This window comes from Onychostruthus taczanowskii, unplaced genomic scaffold (assembly GCF_017590055.1).
Source record: "Onychostruthus taczanowskii isolate IOZ18803 unplaced genomic scaffold, ASM1759005v1 scaffold49, whole genome shotgun sequence".
NCBI lineage: Eukaryota > Metazoa > Chordata > Aves > Passeriformes > Passeridae > Onychostruthus > Onychostruthus taczanowskii.
In genome coordinates this window covers 1,338,288-1,364,086 of record NW_024502458.1, presented here as the reverse complement: position 1 = coordinate 1,364,086, position 25,799 = coordinate 1,338,288, and the positions used below count along the sequence as shown (strand labels likewise).

Below are 25,799 nucleotides of genomic sequence, written 5' to 3'. Positions count from 1 at the left end.
TTCTCCCATGTTGCTGTTCTCTATGCACAAAGCCAGATATTTGTCACTTTTTTCATGGCCTGTCAAATTTCTAACAGAGTGTTCATTTACTCATTGTCCTTCCAAGAGCAGTTAGATCTCAGTGCCGAGATGCACTCTGCTCTTGTCAAACACAGAAGTCGAGAAACAAAATAATGAAGCTTTTTAGAAAATAAACTCATAGAAGTTTACTTTAGAAACTGCCAAGAAAAAGAAAGCCACCAAGAAGTCCAGTTGATTCTGGGTTTTCAGCCAGTTAATTGAACTCACTTAACCCAGCATTGCAAAATAAAGTTCTTAATACACTCAGTTTAAGTTATTTTCTCTCTACTAACTCCTGGAACCTTTCTTCTTAGGCACTGGCACTCGCTGCTTTTCTGCACCACAGTTACACCACACCTGCAGAGTTTATTCCAGTTTTGCCTACCAAGGGCCACTTAAAGCCATTCAAGAGCCACCAGCAAGTGACAGCTGGCAAATTCAAACCTGTCTCAGTAGTCTATCATATGTAATCAATTGCAAATAGAACTTCAACAGACTCATCCCATTATTTCCTAGCTAATTCCCCCTGGGAAAACAAGCCAGCAACTCCCACTTGGAATCATGAAGCTAGTTTTGTCCCTGTCTCTCCTCCCAGCTTCTCCCTTTCCCCTCCCTTTGCCTGAGTTCACGGCACTGTTTCAGTTTTTCGGCTTGATACCCGTTATGTTATGTCAGCTGTTACACTGCGCTTAAAACAATAGACTCCAGCTGGCTGAGGTCAGATGTGAAAACAAGGACCTAACAAAGCCAGAGACCCTCCAGTTATACTGAAATTGAGATACACACTGAATGTAGCACTTAATGACAAACTACTTTCCAGACATTTGGGCAAAGCATAAAGGAAACACCTGTCACCGCAAACATTACACACTAATCCAGATAAACCCTAAATTTAAAAATCTTTCTTTTCACTGCTTGGCTATAGCATGCACCAGTATCCCACAGTTTTAAATTTTTTTTTTCCTAGATGGAATTTGTATTACTCTGCTTGTTTAGTAAAATAATAAATAGTGATAAATATGTATAATTTCAAAGAAAATATGTTTATTATGCTTCTTTTGGAGTTACCAAGCTGATGTCCCAAGTTTGACATGGATTTACACCCTAGGAAAGTTCAGTCGAACTTTAACTCTTAAATAAGAAGCTTGACAAAAGTGAGCAATAAATGTAACTGTGAATGAAACATGCCATTTCCAGTGATGGCATTTTCTTATCAACACCTCTGAACACAATTTATTGAAATGCACCTATTATTCAAAATAAAGAAACAAACCACTGTGTGAATTATGAAGGCAAATATGACCTCTCAAGAACAGGTGAAAAACTGATAACTCCAGAGAACATATCTCATTGATCAAAACCCCGCATCCAATTTAAAAGCAGTGTTTCCTGAAAACTTGCCCATTGCTGCAGCTCATGCCTGACCAGCTGGGCTGCTCGCTGTGTGCCCAAGGACAGCGTGGCACCCTGCTCCTTTGGCCGGTGGCAGAGAGCCCCGGGCAGGGAGATGGCCGTGTCAGAGCTCGGGGCCACCAGCAGCCATCCGTCACCAGGGGCTTGTGCTGGCCCACAGTCTGCCACCAGCCCCACTCTGAGCTCTTCCCAGAGCCCACCTCAGTCTTCAGCGTTTGAATCCCAAAAAACGCCTGGTACTTCACAGCCACCTCATCCAGCGGGGATAAAAGCTGAATTCCTTCATGCACAGCGATGTCGACGCAGACTTTACTTTAAATGGCAGCGTTCAGTTATGTCACCACACAAATCCAGGTACAGAAGTCCCACTTCTGTAGGATTTTTCTTTTCAAAGTTCATAGAAAAGGCAGAAGTAATGAATTTTCTACATCCAAGCCACTCCATTGTAGCAGGCTAAAATAAGAATTCAAACCCACAATGTGGACCTTCTGGATGAAATGTATGGATACATGTAAAAAGAGATGTAGGGTTTTTTCTATACAAACTTCTGCTTATTCTTATATATCTAAAAGCCATTCCTGGTGGTAACATTAGAGAAATTTACAAAAATAAACTTTTTCTTTTATCCCAATTGAATAGGAAACATCTAATAATACCAAGAGTGTACCTGGCAGGGCATAACATATTGGAAGTCTTTCTGTGTTTTAACAAGTTGAAGAACTTTTTCTTTCTCCTCCATGCAAACACTTGCCCAATTCATTTCACTGAAAGCATTAATTGTTCTCTTTTTTTTTTTTTTCCAAAAGCCATCCACATGATGAGCAATAAAGTCGACCAAATGGCATGAATTTTGAGGCTCCACCACAAAGTTGCCAGAGTTTTCTCTGGCACCAATGTTTACACGGCCCTTTTCTCCCATCTCTCTCTCCACAAATTATGATTGCTAATTACTCATATAAAATTCCCCAAGCCCATGTGGAAAAACATTTCTTTATTATTAAGAGTTCACTTCTTCCAAAATATATTTTTATCTATTTCAGGACACCGTCCAAGGTCAGAAGCAGCCACCCCAGGAGAACACAGCGTGGGCCAATGCTGCCCTCTGCAGATTTTAAAGGGAAACTCCAGTGCCCTTCTACAAGTTTTTGGTTTTTAGCACATGTCTAAACAAAACCAGTTAATCTCTCCCTTACTGGTCTTAGCATGCTTTCATTCCATATCATCACTTCATTCCTCCTTAACTCAGATTTCATTGACACCAAACCAGAGCAAGAGGCTTGTCTTTAATTATTTTTTTTTTTTTAATAAGAAAGCACCCATTTAATGAAATTGGTTCAGCTGTCCTGAACAGACAGCCTTATTTCCACTTTAGGAGCATCTGATTTGGCTCCCTTTGACCTGCTCAGAATGGACATAAAGCAGAATTTAAGCACGTTCATGCAACCTTCTGAACCAAATGAATTAAATCCTTTTAACATCACATTTACATTAAATGCATAACTCTCTTCTGCAGGCCAGGGGAGTTGACAAGGGATTGCTTTGAGAACAGCTGGAACAAGTTAAGATCTTACTACCAGCAACCTTTCAAAGCAAGGCAGTTGATTTTGCAGTGAGGCAGATTAGAAGCCCACACGTTATCTGCCAGCACAGCTCAGCCATAAACAAAAATCGGGCTGAAATGCAGCCAGAAACACCTGGGTGCACACTCAGGGGAAGATCCCTGTTCCAGCTACTCCTCATACTGTCGCCTCATTAAAAGAGGGGAGGGCAATTTTAATTTCCAGTCATGTTTTCTGAGCCTTCACATCACTCACAGCTGCATTGTTCCTACAAATGAAAATGTAAAGAAGCCAGCTTTGACTGAAAGCTGGGATTCTCCACTTCAGCTGTCAGGGGAGTGACAGGAAGGAAAGGCTGCAGTGAGTGACTCCCTGGACAGGTCTTTCTGCAGGTCCAACAAAGGAAAAAGACCATAAATCCACTAGACACATCTTCTACACCAGCTGGCCTCACTTTGGGTCAGACCAGGGGACATTGCTGAGGCTGCAAGGACAAATTTTTCACCTTCTCAGCTACAGCTGTTCTTCAGAGTCTGTAGACTAGATGAATCTGTAGCGCTGTCACCGGGCAGCTTTTACAGATATTAAATTTGTTTAATTTTTCAAAAGGATGAAAATGCACCCATGCAGATGGTGAGTCTGCATTTTGGCCTTCTTAAGCAAGGGATATTATCAGGAAAGAAAACTGCTGGAACCCCTTTGAACTGTGTATTCTCTCTGAAGACCACCTTCAGAAGCAAAAGCTGTAGGTGTTTTCCTCTTTCTTTCTTTCTCAAAAGACCCACAAAACACTCCAGCAAACAAAAGCCAAGGTTTATGCTCAAAACATTATATTAAAAAAGCAATATAAGCTAGATTTCCTATGGGCCTAGACTCTGTGCCAGTTTCTCATAATTGTAAGAATAATTTCAATGCCAATAAAGTAAATGCTAATAAACCAAAACTATTGCCTTTTTATTTTAATTTGTAATTTTTCAAGTTTAAATATTGTTTCATCTCTTCAGTAAGAAGCACGCTAAAGTAGAAAAGGAACTTAAAACAGAAAGCTGGAAAGAGTTTATACTTTCATCATAAAAACACAGCTTTTTCTTCTTTTTTTTATTTGGCGGGAATCAATATTGAAATGAGATTCCTACCAGAAAATAGCTTTTTCAGGCACACCATATATCCCTTGGATCAGCAGAATATTTAATCCCCTTGGATCAGGCACTTGGATTTTCTTAGATCATGCTGAGATAACAGCATTCTGCTGTGTTCTGGCACCATAAAATCCTTGCTTATGAAAATAAAAGAAAAATATGGCCTCTCTAGGAACATACATCTCTGCGCTGCTTTTTTCCATAGTTTAGACATTGTAGTCTCCAAATCAATTTTTACCCTGATATACCACACTCTCTTTATGAGTCATGGCAAAAGCTCTCCCGCACCACTGTTTTTGCACGGGCCAAGCGTACACAGGGCTCTTCAAAATGATGATGCTTTCACAGCCTTGGCTCGGACTCCAGCTCCCGCTGGGCAAGTGCCAGCGAGTAACTGGAGTCAAACCCCCTCCGACAGCACCATCTAGTGAGGAAAAAAGAGAAAATAAACACATGCAAATTTAAACAGTTTTCACTGCATTCTGGAAACGAACAAAAGGCCAATTCTCTCCTAATCTCCCATTACAACTGCATTTAGGTATAGCTTTCATCAAGGCTCTTTGCCTGGTGAAGTGTGGTGACAAGTAGAGAAAGATTCAGCGACTAATTGTGAGCTTTTTTGTCTAAATCTGGAACACCACTTGGATCGCATATAAACTGTTTATTTTCCCATTGCTAAGCTTGTGTTTTTCTTGCTTTAAGAGATAATAGAAGTGGTTTTTAATGCTTTTAAATTACTGATAGCATAACATCTTCTGTTTCGTGCTGTGCTAGTGGGGGGTGATATTTTAAGACAAGCAGCTCCAGAATAAAATCAAAATAATATATTTTGATATACTGCAAAATATTTTATATACTCCACTAAATTGTTTCTTCCACCCAGTTTCGAACTGAAACTGCTGCAGCATACAATCTCAACAACTTTTAGAGCTTTTATTTTCATGTTCTTTTAATAACTTGTATGACTATATTAGTAAAGCACGAAATTCTTTTTCATGAAAAAGGGCACACAGCTTCTATCTGTAACTTCAGGGTGACCAGGCTCCCTGCTTTCAAAAAGACTACCTGCTGAAATTATGCAGGTGCTCAGATCTTTTACAGGGTCAGAGTCAAATACTTTGGCTATTTGGAGGAAATAAAGCAGTATAGCTATTAATTGTGAGTGCTTTTAATAGTCTTGTTTAATTGGTTTTCCAGTCAGGACGAAGAGATTCTGTTATTTTCCCAACGCCTATCTTCAGTGTCATGCAACTCCACTTTCATGGGCTTACTTGAGGTCTCAAACTACAAACTCCACATGGCCAAAGTTCCTTCATTCTCAGTTAAGCCCAAGCAAAAGACATCTTCAGGATTCCCATACTCCTTAGGTTGCTGGTACTCTGCTGCTCCTTTGAGCTCTGTCTCATTTAGTATTTGTCAATCAAATTGCTTGCCTTCCTTTGCTCACCCTCAATGACAATGTCACCTACTTGAACTGTCTGGCTCCAAATAAAAATGATTGCTGTCAAATAATTAAAAATCCTTCTATAGACACAAAAAAGAAATTAATTCCTACTACAGAACAGTAGAAAAGAGTGCTCTCCTGAACTTTCATTTCTCCTTACAGCACCATTTGGTTTGGAAGTTTGCACTCTGTCTTTTCCAGTTTTGTGTCTTGATCCCTACATGCTGTTACACTTTATTCTACTTCCTTCTTTCCATTTTGCAGCCTCTCTTCAACCAGCCCTCTGTGATTAAATCTCCCTCTGTGATTAAATTCAGCTACATCTACTTTTGACAACTCATAGAAAGTAAAGTAAAGTAAAACAACTTCTTTGACTTTAAGGTAGCTGACTACCTTAAAATCAAAGAAAAATCTCTTAAGAAATAGGAGAATAGGAAATTTCACTGGGTAGATACCAGCAGAAGTGAGATTCTGACATTTATGTTTGTGTCTCAAGATGCCACAGCTCCTTGGAAAGTCCCACTGAAACTGTATAGAGCAGAGAGCACATCAGCCCATCTTCTGCTTAGGATGGATGGCTCCCCATAATCCCCACAGGTTTCATGAAAGTTACCGCAGTTAATCCTTTAAGAAAACAGTATCAACCTCTCCCAATATTGAACAAACAGACAACTGCTCATTTCCCAGGAAACCCATGCCAGTAGGATTTCAATTTTAGAAATAAGCCACAGTTTTTCTCACTGTGTAGAACAGGAACACTGATACATCATTCACCAATTCCCTCACTACTGAGGATGATCATACAGAACAACAGAAATACACAACACTGGCTATACCACACTCTGTGTGCAATCCTAAATGCTTTGCATTACAGTGCCTGGATTGCCCAGATACAGACAACACAGGATGAACAAACCAAAACAAGCTCCATGATTTCACAGGCTGGGGGCAGAGAATGAAACCTTACTCGTTATAGAAGTTGTTTCACTGAGACAACACACATGTCAAATATTATGATATATTGCAAAGGTGAGTGAGACATTACCAGGAGTTAAATTCATCACAGACATTGGCAGAAGTTATGGATAAAATCCCCTACTAGTTCTAGAGTTAAAAAACCCAAAACAAATTAAATCTGTACAAAAGAGAAAATATGCCAAACCACAAAAAAAAAAAAAAAAATTGAACTGATTTCAGAAATAAATGTATGGATGCTCTTAGCTAGCACTAGTTATGTTACACCTAGGAGCTCAAACATCTTACAAGGGAGTTAAAAGCAACACACAGGAATGAAAGCACTTAATACACAAATAGTATGATTGACACTAAATTTAATATGCTCTATTCTTATTCTTACAGCATTCATATTAGGCATAGAACCTTGGCATATTTAGTAGATCAACAGACAAAAAATTATTAGAATTGATGGGGGTCTTAAGTGAACTTTTTCATGTGAATAGTGATAATACACTTAGTGATATTACTGAATCATTGCTACAATACCTGTTCTGAACATTTAAATTGTTATTTAGCATTTTCTCAATAAAGTGACAGTGTTTCCACATTTCCAAATAATGGTCATTTATTTATAAACGCAAAGAAATCAATGATTTAGCAGGTAGTATCCCACTAGTGAGGTACAACAAATTCATAAAAAGCTTGGATGTTTAAAATCATGCCTTTCCAACCTCAAAACTAAGGCTCTTCAATGAAATCTAGGCTGGCAGGACACAAATACTCCTGAAGCATTTGTTGAAACAACTCTGCTGCAGTATTGGCGTACTAGAACCACAATGACTATTTTCTGTGCTGAAGGGAAAGAGCAGAAGACAGGTAGAGCAAATTGTCTTAAAGGCAGTGGACATGAGTTTACCACTTCTGAAACAAAGCTGCATATGACATCAACTAAATAAAAGGACTTTCACTTACTTTTTTCCCCCTGCTGTGGCCAGATGTCTGGTCTTCAGCACAGCTGCAAAAAGTATTAACCCAAGCAATAGGAGGGATTCAAGCTTAATTAGAATAACTATATGTGTTGGACACAACACAGGTGTCCTCAGTATAGGCCACAGAGGGTACCACTTAATTTTTGGGTTACCATGACTTTTTGAATTTCTGTCGCTTTGCAGACCCATTAGAGAAAAGCAGAAAAGTCTCTTGTCAATTAAACCATAAGGAACATTTTGTTTGATATGGTGTTAGCTCAGGAGATCAGAATTTGCACACTGAGAACACACATCAATCAAATTAATGTCCACATACATACCATCCAAAATAACGTCCCTGTAGCAAGAGCTGCATACTGCTCAATTGTAGAGAGCACGCTGAAGATAAGGCATATCAGCACAATAAGGAAGCTGCAAATGGAAAGAAATTAAACAATTAAAATAATGTAATGCAGTGTAATAACCTATAGGGAGAATAGATAATTATGCCACCACAAATCATCTGTTTACACTGAAATGTCACTGGTATTGGATTATCCCTAAACACAGCTGGTAAATGCTGCACAATCCTGCTTCCTGTTGGATAGTTTATTTCTCTTCAGACACTGAAGTTTTGGGTTGGACATTATGAAATGAAACCATATGGTAACACTAGCTTTAGCCCACCTCTAAGATTTGCTGTTTCCTGGCCCCTCATGAAAAGAGCATTCCTTGCTCTTTCCTATTTTGAGGACTGCTTTGGCTGAATCGCCACACAACCCCCAAACATGCTTCAAGTATTTGCTTTTTTGCTGATCCAAAGCCGGGGGGGGCGGCGGGAATCACAGCTAAGCCAAAGTTTAACAAGCTGTGGTATACTGTCCTTAGGGAAGGGCCACAAATTTGGACCAGGACATAAGATCATAAGATTTGGGGCAGCCAGGGAAACAGCCCAGCTGTCTGTAACCTCCCAGAAAGCCTCTTCCCCCATGTGGGGAGCAAGGCTGCTCAGCCCTGCAGCCTCTGCCTTCAAAGCCCTTCCCTGAGCAGTTCAGCTGTGCCCAGCACGCCACAGGACTGCTGCTTCCCCTAAAGGATGCCACACACCTGGGAAGAAAACCATTTAACACCCAGACTGGATGCTATCCACTGCACACTAGCCATAGGCAGCTGCCAGTTCCCAAAGAACTGCATGTTTCTTTTAAAAACACAACACAAGCAATCGGCATGTTTCTTTTAAAAACACAACACAAGCAAAGACTGAAAACATCCACTTGTTAAACACGAAGTTAGTTGTTAGGGCTATTTCTCACAATTCTGTTGAGACAAGCAACGCCAGTTCTTTGTACTCAAGTGAAACTTGCTGCAAAATCCAATAATAAATCACCCATCCTGTTAGGCAACTCTAAAACAGGTAGCCATTTTTTTAACTCAAAAAAAACCCACAACAAAAAAAAATTGACATAATGAATAAAACTGAACTCAAGAGAAATATTAAACCAGGACATTAAGATTGGCATAGCTCAGCTGAAGTCATCCAGAGCCTTATTCTTTATTCATAGAAGTGAGCACTTCTTTGGCTGAATCTTTTGGAAGACCAAACACCCAAGAAAACAAAACAGTGTTAAGATTGACATAAGTTATGCCCCCAATGAGTGCTTCAAGATACAGCATATGCAAGTCCAAAGCACAAAGAGAAAAATTATGCCAGAATCACAGAATCACTAAGGTTGGAAAAGACCTCTCAGACCAATCCTGACCTTTGAGATTGAGTCCAGCCTTTGAGATTGTGCTACCAAATAATGGAGATAAAGTTTGTAGCTAATTAGGCAAAAAAACCAAATAGATAATGAAATTAATAGGATAGAGATGATCACGTATCAATACAAGTACCCATATAAAAATATACTTTACCTAAGCAAAATATAAGAATGTGAATGTTTGTTTCCTCTCTAAAGTCTTTTCATTTTACCCTGTATCTCTGCCTTTGGGCACTCTTAAGCACAAATAAGCTGTGCAGACAAAGCAGCAGAATGCAAAGGTGAGTAAGTCATTTGAAACATAACATAGATGTTCCCAAAGTATCCAGCCCTTCTGTGTGCAATATTCCCCCAATGCATAAGAGCAACACACATGTCAATGTGACCATGAACGGAGTCAGCTGCACAGAGACAGCTGGGGCTCTCTGGATTCGAAGTCCAACATAGATAGAATTAGCAGTTCAAAGCAAACAATGAGTTGCAATGGGATGAGCAGTACCACTTCACATTGACTTCATCCCTTAATACCAGTACAGAATGTTTAACTCGGCCAGCACAAGAAACCACAAGGGGGCAACCAAAGCAAAGACCATCACGTTTCTGTCCCTTTCCTAAACAAACACAAAACCCTAATAAGCATTAAAGTTCAAAGCTTGACAGTGACAAAAAGATAAACTTAGGGTCAATCGTTTGCCAAATCTCTTTGTTTGTTCCTATTAGAGAAATTGATGGCTGAGATAAGAACTGCATCAAGTGCCACTCACCCCACTACCTACCTGCTTTTATGGCTTTTCATGCACATAGACCCATTACAGTCTTATTAATTTTATTTTTTTTTCACCCCCAGAAAAGCTATTACAATTCACTGCTGCACTCTTTCCAGGCTGGTGCATGAAACACCTCCATAACCACAAACACACGTTATGCCAAGCAAAACAAAGATGTTTAGTCAGGCACTGCTGCTTCATGTCTGTTCCTTTGGCATGGGAGAGATGACACCCACAAGGTGCCAGCACAGCACCACAGCTGAGCTACTCACCCTGTTACACTGACATTGCTATTTTCATTGCTTAGATCAATTGCACATAAGGAACAGAAGGTGCAAAATTAAGACATTAAACAAATACACATGGTGTTCTCCTCCTGTGCCATGAGCCTACTGTTTGTTACCTTCCAAAACTCAGCTTTGTTTTTGTTTTGGTATTAGTGGCTCCCTTCTCCATCTCTGAAGTACAAGAAGGGAGCGAGGCACCAGTAAAACAGAAAACAGGAAGTTTGGCACTTTTTTCTTTCTTTCCCTTTTTTAACAGTTATGTCTTTCTTCAGTCAGAAGTGGAACACAGATCCCCAGTTACTGCCTAGGCAGCAGACAGGTCCACAGGAGTCAGTCACAAACAACAGCTGCAGGAACAGACTGCCTCAAACTTGAATTTGCTTATGCAAAAGTCATCCTGGAGCAATTTAACTGGCCAGCCTCAGAAAAGCAAACACTACAATTCTCACAAAATAACCTTATCACTCTATTACTTGACTGTGATTGCTATCACTACATTAAAAATAAAATTTAAAAAAAGGAAAAAATACTCCCACTTGTCTTGACACAGTTGCTAAACATGTAAACTCTTCATCCAACCAGTAAATATCAGACAAACTAGTGGGCAACTGACTCCACTCTGGTATAATTTTTTTAATATACATTTTTCCTCTAAAGGAGAGGTAGTTAGCAAACCCTGGAACTTCATAAAATCTAGCACTCTACAGTCAGACAGGGCTTCATCTCTTGCAAACCACGAGTTTTATCTCCTGAAACCTACTGCTTGTTTACCCTCTCTGCACAAATGTGACCATCTCCAAGAAAGGAAGCAGAGTGACGAGTTCAGGCTCTCGTCAGCTCTGATCTCACTCTGATTGCGGGGCCAAGCAAGCAGCAGAGATGAGGAGATAGCCTGTGAAGTTTCTCATGTTGTCCCTCCCAGGTTACAAAGCAGCATCTGCTTGCATGTAGATAAGTCACATCTACTGCATCAGAAGATGCATTCCAAAGTACTCAGCTTGGTGGTTAAGTCATATCTAACAGTGCTATGGGTTTTTTTAAAACCAAAAGTTTTGCAAGTGGTTGATCATCTCCACTTCCTGATGTGAAACCACAACACCACTGTTAAAGCAGCGTGGACATTACAAAGTTTTCTTTCATGGACTCAGTTTTTGCTATAGCAGTACAAGGAGACCTGGGCCCTCTCAGGCAGCACTATTTACTCAACCAGTTTGTCTGGTTCTCTTTTCAACTCGGTTTTCCCAGGCAGCCGGTTTTCCATCCCTGGGGGAGCCAGAGGCAGAAGTGGAGCTCTCAGAGTGCAAGAAACAGCACCAGGGTGCAGCACTGCAGTCACACTTGGGGCTCAGGAACATCCCGAACCTGTAGCTGGACTCAGGATCTGTCTGTGCCGCACCACCCTCTGGAGAGAAAAGCATGAGCACAGACACTGCTGTACACAGAGTTACACGAGGCACTGCCTGCACAGGTGCGCTCATGTGGGCAAACAATAAATGGTAAGTTTTGTCTTGCTTCACTGCGTCAGTCCAACAATTTAGGCCATTTAGGCCATTTTCTGTCTCGAACCGGTTTGAGAAGCTAGAGCATTTCCACAAAGGAATCATTCAGCCAACAAGGCAACATGGCCAGCCAGCATGTGTGCTTTACTTAGCAACATAGGAAATACATTAATATAGGAAATATATTAAGAGCTAAAGGTATATTTAATGTTTTATGACTATTTTAGGATATATTTTGACTTACAGACAGACCTATGGCTTTTTCCCTGACCTCAGTGTCAGCTGCAGGAACTTGACACATTATAGGTAGCTATCAGTACTGTGCAGCCTTCAGCCCTGAGCTGCTGAGTTTTTTCTATATTTAACTATGATTTTTGAACATTAGCATGTCTTTTTTGTGGCTTGAAACAATGTGTAGAATGATCAAAGGAGCAATAAACCACTTACTGAGAGATAACAATGCTCATTTAGTGAATGTCACAGGTAGGAGAACTGATAAAGGTTTATAAAATATGCCCAGTGATATGACCAGGAACATTTAAAAAAAACAGTGTATGAGACATGCTGGAAGTACTTACTCACCAGATTAACAGAGTCTCATGCACATGCAGCTGTTATCATCAAAACCAGCACTAAAATGTGGGTAGATTTCATTCCTTCTTGCAGTGTTTCTTACATACTCACAGTGGGAGTCTTTCCATAAACCAAGAAAAGGTTGCTATTAGCCTACAAACTGAGCTGAGGCCTTAAATACACTTAATAGATGAGAAGGGACATGCAAAGTTCAGCTCAATTTATATCAAGTTGAACTCTAACCATCTAGGAAGACAGTTTTTCCGTGTTCAATGTCACGAGCTGCCTTAAGTCTGGTTTTCTAACAATTTTTATTTGTTACAGCTATCAGTCTTGAAGATACCCAACTATTGGTGCCCTTGCATACAGGGAATATTATTTTAGCTGGTAAGTGCCAGCTAAAAAGCAGTTCCCAGCATCTGTGCTTTTTTTCTGTTTGGCATGAGGTCAAGGGCTAGCTGCAGTTCATCCTCTCTGTCTACTGGAGAAAACAACTGTAACTGAAAAATAAATATTCTGCGAAAAAAGAAAATGTCTTTAGCGTGCTTCTATGTGCTTAAAATTATACCTAAGCCCTCTTCTTGAATCTCTGTCTGCCCTTATTTTTACACAGCTAGATTGTCTTTCTTTGAATGCACAGCTCTGTTCAGTCACATACATGATCAGTCATCTATCCCATAACTCAGGTGTGGGTTTGTTTTGTGGGATTTCATTAGTTTATGGGATTTTTAACCAAGTAAATAACTTTTTTTTTTTGCCATATAGTTTCTAACTGTGACACCTTTCTTAAGTAAGCAAAGTAATTTCAAGTTTAACCTTCTTTAAATATAAAGTTTTACAAGAACTGGAAGGATGACATTGAGAATGAACAACACAAGTGTGCAGGTTGAACTTGGGCAGATTCTTATCTCGATCATCATAATCTGCAAACTATAATGCTCCTGCATATCCAGTTCACATTAGTTCATTAAAACATCTGACAGCATCATTAGTTCATCTTTCATCCCCATGGCTTATACTTGCTGACACTTTCCAGTGCACTAAAAGGTCAATGGCGCCAGAAATGGACATTTTCATGCAGATTTCCAGGTTACGAAGACTGTTATTGCAATGTGGTTTTAGATAGACAACTTCAGGTAAGAGACACACTGAAGACTCTTTAATTTTGTTATACATTCTGCTGTGTTCCATGCCAGCAAAGGAACTGCTTACTTAATTTACATCAGGAAAATCCTCATGAAAAACTTCAACAGTTTTACTACTAAAAGTCAACATAAATCCCTGATCTCACACAGTACCACATGGTCATTTCCACAGAACAAACAAGAAAACATTCAGAATTAACCCATATCAACTAATTTCATACTGCAGCAAGGCACCACGTTTTTGTTCTTTCACTCAATGTATTTTGAGACTGCTTGAGGAAAAAAATAATCTAAGAAAAGGTAAAAGAAGGGGAACAGGTAGAACTTGTAAAATAAAGGACAGCTGATAATAAAAGCAGAAAGAAGTCCATGAACATAAACAGCATTGCTAGGAATCTAATACAGGATGGCAATTTATTTTATGGGATTATCAAGGTATAGTGTCAAGTACAAATACCAACCAGTGATTTAAAGCTGAGAAACTCAGAGATTATTTTTTTAAAAAGAAGCAGGATTTCACATGGCAGAGAAAACTTTCATCCTTAATGAAATTCATGCAAGTAAATATCCCATATGTATAGACCTTATGCTGAACCCTTTAGCAAGCCTGAACTGAATACTTAAAGAACACTAACTCTGTCATGACAGTGCCAGGCTACTGACAAAGCTAAATAAGCATTTAATTATCCAGCTGGTGAACACCAAAGGTCCTCCATCCATACTCAGTTAATAAAAAAAAAGTTTGTAAGAGAATGGTCTGGTGAAGGTACATGGTTAGAAAGAAGGAGTCCTGTACTCAATTCCTCTTTGTCCATAGCTTAAGCCAACTTTAACACTCCTAATTATGCATTAATTTTATTAACTGCAGTAGCTGTTAATGCATTAGCATGAAAAAAAAGAGAAAAATCACTGTAGCAAGGAGTTAAGAGACCAGCAACCTACAAAAACCATACCTGAAGACGAAGCAAGTTTAAAAAAGAATAAATACATAGAAAGTACTTTAGCGCCAATTAAGAAAAAAAAAATAGGGGTTTAATTCTCTGGCTATGCAGGCTCTTTGCATGATTTTCCTCTAAGGATTTGTCATCTCTTCTTCTGTTTTGTTTTTGAGGCAGGGGAAGGAAGGAGGGGCACATCCCCTCCCCATCTTCCAGCCTCTCCGTGGCAGGAGGATGCCCAGCAGAAGGGGACGTACACTCACATTCATGCGGAGAAGCATGTTCCTCCCTCCAGGAACTGCCTACAGCAGTTTCCTGCCCAACACACGCTTCCTCTCTGTTATGTCCAACACAGGTCAAGCCTGTAGACAGGTCACTGCTCTCAGCTGTCACTTACCATCAAAAACCCCTCAACAGACAAAGTGCGAATGCTCTGTTTGTCTTAGCTTAGCTCTATCAGATGGAGCTTCCTGTTAATATGTATTTGTTCCAACTCCCAAGGAAAAGTAGAGTTGGTGCTTCCTGAAGGAAACAATGGCATAATTTTTAACCAGCTCCACAACCCCTTGTCAAAGAAATGCTGTCTTTTGGCTCCCATGTAGGAAAGCAGATTTATTGCACAAGAAACATCACACACATGCAGCATTGTCTGATACTAGGAAAAATAGGTTAACTATATAGCTAAATAGGCAAGGCTTCTATCACACTTACCTGGCTCTTCTGGGAGGTTAAAGTCTGTAAAAATGATTTAAATTACGGGCAGCGTACCAAAGCACAAAGCACACAATGAATCAAAAGTCATTTAGGATACAGCAGCAGAATTATTGCAGGAAAGGCCTGTAAGGTCTTGGCAAAGGGTATGATTGCAGCAGAAATGCAAACCAGACGTCAAGATGCTTCAAGAGGAAAGGTTAACTACTCACAAAAAGCGATGTTATTGCATCCTGCAAGGAGGTGTTGGCTCCTTTGAGAACAGGCAGGGATTAACAGGAAAAAGATGATAGGTATTGAGTAAGAAGGTGGAAAATGAATATGCTACATTTAAAACAAGTGCATGACCAAGACATATAAAGCACTGGACTGCAGAAAATTTATCAGCCCTCCCCAGACAGTTCACAATAAGCTTCCATTTTGCCTCAGCAATCACATGAAACCCCAACATAGCAACACAACAGCCATGGAAGGGGTGAGTTCACATGTGCAGTAAGGGCATCACCCAACAACAGAAATCAAGAGAGTTTTTGCAGTTTTCTTTACATCAGGCTTAATAAGGGGAAATGTGTCATTTTTTTATCAGCCAGTTCTGGAGATGCGTTCTTTTAACAGAGAAGAAAAAAAAAAGGTTCTAGAAACTGAGTGCCACAATACAAGTAAAACTTGTTTTGTAGCTGGAGTTTTATACAGTTGATCTGAGCACTCACCACATCACTATCCCATTTTTCTTGTAACAGTGGATTTAAGGCAGCAGAGTTTAAATTATTTAGTATCCAAACACTAAAAGAAAATTACTAAAAGTTCTTGGACTATAAAACGCAACTTCTGAAAAACTGCCAAGACCAGATTATTCCTCTGCTTTGCTGTTGTCAAACCTAAATTAAATAAGTCTTTCTAAATAACATACTCTTGTTTGAAATAAATAATTTTAATAATTACTTTCTTTAAACACATAATATTTCTTTAAACAAGTAACAATATTTACTTCCAATGATTTATCTTGTTTGGGCTGGCTGAACATTATTTTCTGGCTTCACCTGACAAAGCAATTCAAGAGCTCTGTGAGTTACCTGATTATTTGATTGTTGGTTTGGGTTTTTTCTTTTTTTTTTTTTTTAACTTTCATCCCAGCAGCATTGCTGCAAGTTGCTTTGCCTCCCCCATTAAAGATCAGAGCACTTCTAGAGCACGAGCATCTTCCAGTGCTGCAGAAAACCGGACTTGGTCAACTTTTCAGCTCACAGAGATCTTGCTGAGGGAGCAGCTTCTGGACACTGCAGGTGGCCAAGTAAGTAATCTGCCCCAAAGAAGCAAAACAAGGCAGAAGAAAGGAAACACTGCCTCCACACCAAAGGAGAAAGGCACTATGCCACAATGTTGTACAGCTGATGTAGTAGCGCACGAAAAGTAGGAGGCTAATCGTATGGCAAGTGAATAAGGGCCATGGTTTTAAACATTCCATAAAGAAATACCCACATTTCTAGCTCTCTAAAAACCCCTCCATGACAGGGAAGCAATATTTTTGACAGCATCCTTAGTTCTTCAACTGGGAAACAGTGAAAGGGACTAAAAATCAACAGATAGATAAATATACAAATGGGGGAAAAGCAATCGTACCTTGACCTGGACAGATACTTAGTATGATTTATTGCAAATGCCACAAAAGTGATACCAGGCAACTGGCCTACCTCCTCACCTGATCCCCACCAAAATGACTTCTCAAGCCCCTTTCTGCTAAAACCAGTGTGCCTGAAAGGCACTTTCATAAGTGCTGGCAAGTAAGATGAAGACCGTGAGAAAGATCTGAAGCTGGGATAAGTGCTCTCACTAGGGTTTCCATTATGACCCTCTGCTTTAATTATTTAAAGGTATAGTTGACAGATGCTGTCACAGAAATCAGCCTTGTCATCGTCCTTTGAGCTCCTCCACATTCAGCTCTCAGCTGCACTTTTCTAGGGGCACTGGGGGCAGAAACTTGGCACCCTTCATGTGTTACAGCCAAGAAACAAGGAAGAGAAACTGCATGACAGGTTAACATTCCTGGGGTGAAAGCAGAGGAATTCAGCAAACAGAATATTTCCATTTCCAGGGGAGAGAAAGTATTTGCTGAGGGGAAGACGTGATACTTGAAAGCTGTGGCAACTTGACTTCTTTGTTTGCTGTAAGCATGATGGAAAGTTCAAGTGTCCCCAGAAGAAAAGAATGAAGAAGGTCTAGAACGCCACAAGCAGCTTTTAATCTTATGGTGAGAGAGCCTTTCCGTAAATACAAAAATCTCTATAAATACATGCCATGGAATACAGGAATGCTCGTACTGCATTTCCTCAAAAAAGCCTATACTGGTTAAATGTCCAAAGTGAAATTCACACTGTGCTTAAAGAGCTTTAGCTTTGTGCCCTCACCACACAATACAGATTTCAGGCTTAAAATTATGAGGATAATTATTTCTATTAATGCAACAGTCAAGTTGGCTGTTAGTGGAAATTCTAATTGTTTATCACAAGGCTAAAAATTCTGCTGTATCATTTGAACTCACCTGCCCTGAATTAAACAAGGTAACATTAAGAGAAAATGGCTCAAGAAAGTTATAATCAGTTCGGAGGCCTGTATCCAAGAGGCATTTCAAGGTGGTTTAGTGTCCAAAACACTTATGTTTCAAAATGCGACCTCAAACTTGAGCACTCAATGAGCGAAGTCCCTTGTAAGAGAAGTTAAGATGAAGGAATAAAAGATGTTAGATGCTTCAAACCTTAGAGGAAGGGCTCCTAATCAGGAATACAGTGGCTCTATGTAACATTAAAAAAAAAAGTAATTAACTAGTAATTGGACAACCAACTCTGCTGTGGGTAACAGCCCCCAGCTGCCAGACGTGTGTTTTACTTTTCACCTGCCCACACACTTCCAACTCTAAAAGCCAGGAGGCATCTAAACATTTCTGGGAATAGTCTTTTGGTGCTGTGGGAAAAAGAAAATCTATTTATCTTGCAGTGAAAACTCAGATTCTGCCAGGTAACTTCCAGAACAAGGGTTTATCAAAATTCATTGGTGAAAAAGACTCAAGAGATGGTAACATTTTGTGGTACATCTGAAGGCCACAGCCTTGGGAGGGGAAAGTTACCATAGTACCACAATTCTGATCTATCATTGCAGGGCAGCATGAGGAAGCAAAAGTCCAGTGCCTGAAGCACACCCAGTGTGCTGTTCCAGTGTTAACATAGACATAAAATTATTTCTGTTACAGCTCTTACTGGGGAATTCAAACTATACCTAGCAAGTGCTTGCTAACAGCATGCAATACATTTCTGAAAACAGCGGTAGTAGAAGACAGAAAGAGGCTAAACAATTGTTTTGTACATTGACTTGAATAATAAATGAAATTCCAGTTAATTGTTAACATTGCAAGGCCCAACATTATATGTAAAAGCTTGAATATTCAAGTATTTTCAATCACACAGAGGAAAGCATGCAGTATATCTACAACATTAAGATATCGCAACTATTAAATTACACAAATTTAGGACTCAAAAGAATTCCAGAATCCTACCTCCTTAAGGCTTTACAAATAGCAGAAAAATTTAGGGCATTAACCCATAATACATATATTTTCTGCATATCCCTTTCTAAAGTGACAATACTTCTATGTGTGTATTTAGTTTTATATGTAGTGCTGTACAATGACTAATAATAAACATAAATTTGTAACACATAAAGCTAAGTACAAGAGAGCAAGTCTTGATGAGAAGCAGACCTGGAAGGATTCTCTTCTGGAAGTCATCATTTCATGGCTAAACTACCAGGAAATATCAAACGATGACTTTCTGTGGAAGTTCAGTGCCCTTGAGATTAAGCTGCCATTTCAAGTGTATGTTTAGAATGTGTCTAAAATGTATTGATATGATCTGCCAACATATTAACAACATCCACCCGAGTAACACATGACCTCATGGCAAAATTATGCTCCAAGATACTACTCTTGGCCCTGAATCACCAGTGATTTTAAAGGAGCATTAACAGCATTCCAGCAGCATCCAAAACCCTAAGGGAACCACGGGGTCAAGTTCAGCCACCTCTGTGACACTGCACTGATGTATGTCATCCCACACACACAGCTGGCTGCCAACCACGATGTTCAATAAGAAACTCTGGCAGTCATTTGTTTCTTGGGCTCTGCTAACTCCAGCAGCTGACTTGTCAGCCATGGGAATTCATTGTTTAGAATCCTGTAGATTCTGGTAGCACTGCACAGAGAGAGAAAAGGCAGAGCTGAAAGATGCAGAGAGAAACACCACAGAATCACCCATAAAGAACACTGAACGTTCTGCTTTGCTTTTTATAACACAAAGATTTCCATGGTTATAACAGATCTATTAAAAGCAGCCTAAAATTTTGAAGGTACTTCTCAAAGTGCCTCATAATTAAACCATTACACTTCCCATGCATCAAATCATCCATAAAATCCTTCAGTCTAAGGAACAGATTTGCAGGTGTGTTCTTCATCCAGGGACACAGCCATTATTCTTTTGAATAAACTTTTAACTTAAAGCATTGATCCCTTTTGAACATGTAGTTCAAGTTACAGATACTAATTGTTTAATTGTTTCTGACCAATCAATCCCTAGCAAATTTATTAACTACACAGTTAGTCAAGTGGAAGATTCAGGATCCTTATTCTATGCTAACTGAAAAAAATCACAATAACTAAAAACAGGCAAGAATTGTGATATGGAGGATGTACTAGTCACCTTGCAAGTCACAAAACAAATGAAAGAAAATAACAAAAGACAAAAATAGTTTACCTCCCTTTTGAAACTGCAGCTTTACAGATATATTTAGTTCTTATTTCCAAATTATTCTAGAAATAGGCTTGCCCAGATTAAAACACAACTTCATTTTTATTGGATTTTTTTTCAGAACAGGCTAAGTCCTGTGGAGTTCAGAATTGCAGGCCTGACCATTAAGACCTTTTATTAAAAAAAAAAAGCTTGATTTCCTTGCAGTCCTCATGACTACTTGGAGACAGAGGGGGTCAGAGGGGTCACTCTGTTCATCCGTGTTTATCAATTTTAAAACCATATCTGCAATGATCAATCTTGTTTTTAAAGATGCAAAGCACTCCAAAAGCTGCAGAAGACTGAGGAACACCAAAGTCACGGGCGCAGCACAAGCCTGAAGGACACAGATTAGAGCCATTACTGAAACGAACAGCACCTGTGCCACTGGAGAATGCTTTTCTCTGCAGCTTCACCTTCGTCAGCACAAACAAAAGCATTGTTCTACTTGGAAAGTCTTTGGCAGCAGAATGAGGAAAATAACAAAGTATCTCTAATGTGCATAGCACATAACATTTGTTTCATAATCTGATGGAGCAAATTAATTTCTTGACCAGCTGACAGGATATGCTTAATTAAAAGGGGAAAAAAAAAAAGTGTGGAAGGGAGCTTTCTTAATCTGTGTACTCCTTTTTTCCTTCTCCAAGGAATTGCTGGGCAGATACCTACTCCATGCAGTCTGTGTCCGACTTTCACCTGAAACAACCCTGGATGTCATAAACCCAGAACCAGTGAAATCCTCTTGCTTTTATGTTTCTTAGATATTGTTGATGCTTTTTAATGTTTCTTAGATAAATAGAATAGATGGTGACACACATTTTAACTATCTGCCGCTCAAAGAGCCACAATCATTAAAGAAGATAAAAATAAGGAAAAAAGTAAATACCAAGGTGTCTTTGCCATATGACAATCACTTTTTTAAAAGGTAGTGAGCACTACTGGCCTCAAATAAAAAATTTTTAATGGATCTCGGGACAACTAATTTATAAACCTAATATTTTCCAGATTTCCTTTTATATACTGTTTCTCACTGCTCAATAAATACCAAAATAAAGTCATGTTACTCTGAGATATCTTAAGTTTTTAACTGAGAATAAGGATGATTTCACATAATCCATCTCCGACACAGACTTCTCAGAGAACAATATTTTTAATAAAAAAATAATTTTTTTAGTATCACTCTGGCTCCAGACCTACACTTGAGTATTGAAGATTCATTAAAAATGGGGCACACCAGCAAAAACAGTATTTGTGATGGAGCAATGAACTCCCTCATAATATAGACTTCAACACAAAAATCAAAACCAAAGGAAACCAAACAAAAAACCCCGCAATTATCCTGAACAGTGAGAAGCTTCTTCATCTGAAACAACAATCCCTGAACTTTTAGAAGAGATCTATGGAGCTTTTGTTCTTTGCTCAAGTTGGCAGATATGTTTCTCATTCACCCCAGCCACTTAAGCATAAGTTAAAATAATATTATCACACCCACAACTGACAGTTCCAGAAACAGGCTCCTTTTTAACCAACTGAAATTCCCTGTTTGAAAGGTTTTGTTGGTATTTTTTTTCCTGAGACTGATCCCTTTACTTAAAAGTAATTTGTCAGATAAATTGCTGCTGCTCCCTACCACGGTTAAGACACAGGAGCGCAGGAACAATCCGGGGATGGAAACTGCCTCACGTCAAGCATTCATCAGAGTCAGGGGAGAAAAAGGATTGCCTGGAGAAACAAATGATGTCTGTCTGGAGAAAAGATGTTCTGTGGGAGAACTCCTGAGGGAAGACTCCAGCAGGTGGCCCCAAAGCAACAGCAAGGCTCGGCACAGCTCATGCACAGCCAGCAAAGGCAACCACAGCCCCAGCTCCACTTAGGTCTGCTGCTACTGATGCACGTGAGAATGCACAGTTGTTTTATTAAAGTGAGTAAAAGCTTTATTTAATTTTTTTTAGTTAGTTAAGAACATAAACCAATACACAAAACTAAATGTGCTCAAAAGTTGTGATCACTTAAATGGACATTTATTTTTTAAAGTTAAATTTTTCCAAGGACAGTGTTTCTATTTTTTATGGTGACAGAGCTGCACAGCTTTTCAAAAGCTTCTTCCATTGTGATTAAAAAAACATCATATCATGGTAGAAAGTATTTTAGGCAGACACTTCCAGTGTATTTTAGGAAGATATTTCCCATTAATAGAAGGTCAGAACAAGGGTAAAGCACATATTTCATTACATGTCATTACTCACACACTTCCAAAATCAGTTGTGTCAAAGCCCTTTTAAGAAACTTAGGTATGGTTTCCCATATAAGAACATCAAAAAAGCAACGCATTCTGGTTAAAAACTACTGCATTCTGAAATAACACTTTCAGGCCTCACATGCAAGTGTCTGCTTTAAATCCGTCCCTTCAGAAAATGTTTCACTAATCACAGCTCAAAAATAAAACTAGCCTTCCTCCATATGCAGGAAGGCATGCTTGGACCCAAAGAGGTGTGCTGATTAATGAACTTGCTGATTAGTGAACTTGCTGTCTAACTTAATAAAGAGATAAAAAGAAATAAGACTCTAACTTTTCATTTTTATTTTCTTTTAAGTGGGACAGCAAGATAAAGAATATCAGATCAGGTCACAGAAGCAGAGTCACTCAGGTTGGAAGGGACCTTAAAGCTCAACCCGTTCCAAACCCCTGCCATAGGCAGGGACACCTTCCACTATCCCAGGCTGCTCAGAGCCCAGTCCAAGCTTGCCCTGAACACTGACAGGGATGGGGCATCCATAACTTCTCTGGGAACAAGTTTTAAAGAAATTCAGTAGCACCTACTTCTCTTAACCTGTTTTTTCCTTAAATTCCACTACCTTCTCATTCACCAGTTAAGAAGTTGTCAAGCATAAAGTCTGAGACTTCAAAAAATATGTTACGAACCAAGAAATTAACGTTCTGCATAACTTCTACCCCAATATTCTTTCTGATCTCACATAGTTCCCTTGCTCATCCAGACTGACCTTTACTGAAAGCATACTGCAAGCTTTCAGTATGTATTGCAAGTCTGCAGGCACAGAGCACATGCTTTGGTCAGGTTAACACTGAAAAAGAAAAAAGAAAGCGGATGCCAGCTACTTTCTACCTCCTAAGTGCATGCAAATTTCCACTGCAGTGACCCATGGAGCAATTATCGTCTTCATTGGCCAGCAAAGAAAACTGAACAGCAAGGAGATTAAGGGACTTGTACGAGGTCATACAGCACGTGTGATGCAGAGCTGAAGACAGATCCCAAAGGATCTGGCTTCCAAGTGTGAGTTTCACACAGCAGGGCCAGTTTGAAGATGCCAGCAGGCAAGAGGAGAGCAGCCTCATGTCAGTCACACCGGACAAAGACCAAAGCCAGCACCTCTGAGCCATTCCCCAGTTCCAGTAAAGCCACCCCCACGCCTCAGCACGGACACTGCAGATGTGGTCAGAGCAGAAGGGAAAGAGCTGCTGCATCCCAACAAATCCAGCACACCCACCAGCTGGCTGGCCACCTCCCCTGCTGCCCAATGCTGAGCATCCTGCTGGTCAGCCAGCTCAAGGGGGAAGGCCTGAAAAACTGGGACCATCCCCAAGAAAGACCCTGACCCACAAGAAAGACCCTGACCCAATCCATATCCATCCCTGGAGCTCTCTAGTCTTCTGAGGAAGGGTTCCACGGGGTGGGGAGCAACCCCTGCACCCCACCTTGGCAAAGAGAAGACATCCTGCCTGAGGGCCTGGGGCACAGAGGATGTGGGACAAACACTGGAACTGCTTTGGCCATGCAAAAGGTTCTCACCCTCATTTCTAACTCCATCTTTCCTGTCATGACAAGCTGCTTAAAGAGTAGGAAATTTGCATCTTCTTGAGGAGGCTTACAGAAGAGTCACTTCTAAGCATGAAGAAAAAGTATTTACTTGATAATTTCACTCAAAGGAGTGAAAGCAAAAGGCAGAAGTTGGTAAGAGTCCCTTAAAGTTGGCATTATGACTGAGAAAATTATACAGAGTAAGCTGAAGGCCTTAAAAACTAAAGTCATCTACCTTATATACCTTATACCCAAGACCAACTGAAAGGGGGAGACCACTGGTAATGATAACAAAACATAAAAAGGCCAAAATCAGCCCATTAAGAAAAAAAAAAAAAGTGCTTTATAGCAACAGCATTTATGTTTTCAAGCAGAGCAAGACTGCATCTATCAAAGATAAAACAAAGCAGTAATTCAAATACAAGATGGTAATAACTTTTCTTAGTTTCATGTGCCAAAAGGGACCCAGAACCCTCTATTGCTCCTTGCATCTTATTCTAGAAAAAGAAGAATCAGTGTCGAAGATAAAACCCCATGTAACAATCTAGAGCATTAGGGAAGATCAGTTTCCTATCAGAGACAAGTGTGTAGCACTGTAGCCAGGTGATTTTTTTCTTTATAAATACACTGAGATTTAGCTAACAAAGGGTTGAAATGCACCATTCTCTCAAGAAGCTGTTTCTATTCCATTAACTTCCCAAATACCAAGGAGGTATTAATTTTGCACACAATTTTGCACACAAGCCCATTGTTTGACTGAGGATTTTGTGTAAGCAGAGATCTCTACTTACACGTAGATGAGGACTCACACCACTGCAGTGGGGACAGACACGGATCCCTTTGCACCACTCAGTCTTTCCAGCAAGACAAGTCCTCACAGGAGCGTTCTGGACTGAGATAAATTCATTCTTATCTATCAAAAGGCAGCTAACCTCTGCTGAGGCTTCATTTACAAACCCATATGAACTTTCAAATGTTATGATGGGCAAACCTTCCAGTATTTCTTTCTGGCCTTGTTAACATGGAACAAGGTGTGGAAGTTGGCAATAAGGAAATGAGCATTCAAGCAGTGATCAAGCTCAAAGACATCCAGAGTGCCAAGACCTTCAAAGCCGTATCAGGTACACAGGAAATCAAGTGTAAGTGTGAAATATCAAAGGTGTCTTACTTCTGTTAAAGAACAGGATGATCTGGGTTTCCAATTTTACATTGGAGGAAGGGGAACAAAGGAGAAAATCTAAAGCTGTGACTCCAGTGCAGATATTTTACCCAAGTAAGCAATAAAACCACCTTTAATCCAAAACAGTACACATACAGATTAACTGATATTACTGCACACCATACAAAGAGAAAAGAGAGAGTGGTCTGCAGTCATTTCAGTGTAAGATAATACAGCATTCTACCACATCATGTAGCACCAATACAGAACAACTAGCCACTGCCTTCTCATCACTCAGAATGAAGTTTAAAGCTAAATTTGTTACATCTTTAAGAAAATAAGAAAAGCAGAATTAAAAACTTTATCCATGCCATTTGTCCCATCAAAGATTAAGCTCTACAGTAAATTTCTGTATAGCTATAAATTTATGTTACAACTTATGTATCAGTGTCCCAAGTCAAAATTTATCTTTTCTCAGCTACACACCTCTGGTCTTAGAAGGTGAAAGACACCTTGCTTTGTGGAACTGCACAGAGCCTGAATGGGAAACCACAGCACAGCCCTGTGGAGGCACATGCATAGAAGCTGTGGGATTCTTCTATTTTCTGAAATCGTGTAACATTCTTCAGGTTTTACTTCTTCTGGTCCATTGTCCACATCATGACATCACCCTCAACACCCTAAATGTCAGCAGCCTTGGCACCTAGACGGAGTCAGGACAGGAGACAGCCTGTGAACACCAGGAGCCATAGGCTCCCAAAGCTTGGCTA

At 39.8% G+C, this 25,799-nt stretch overlaps 1 protein-coding gene across 5 annotated transcripts in view; it reads right to left on the bottom strand.

Annotated features, from left to right (window-relative positions):
- Nucleotides 1-25,799, bottom strand: part of KCNQ1 (potassium voltage-gated channel subfamily Q member 1) — a 333,024-nt gene that overhangs the window by 284,235 nt on the left and 22,990 nt on the right. For all 5 annotated transcript variants that reach the window (XR_005953446.1, XR_005953447.1, XM_041415143.1 and 2 more), the window contains exon 2: nt 7,882-7,972. Coding sequence is in view for 3 of the 5 variants with exons in the window: in XM_041415143.1 (XP_041271077.1) it covers nt 7,882-7,972 (91 nt within the window). In the remaining 2 variants the exon portion in view is untranslated. The remainder of the gene's footprint in view (nt 1-7,881; nt 7,973-25,799) is intronic.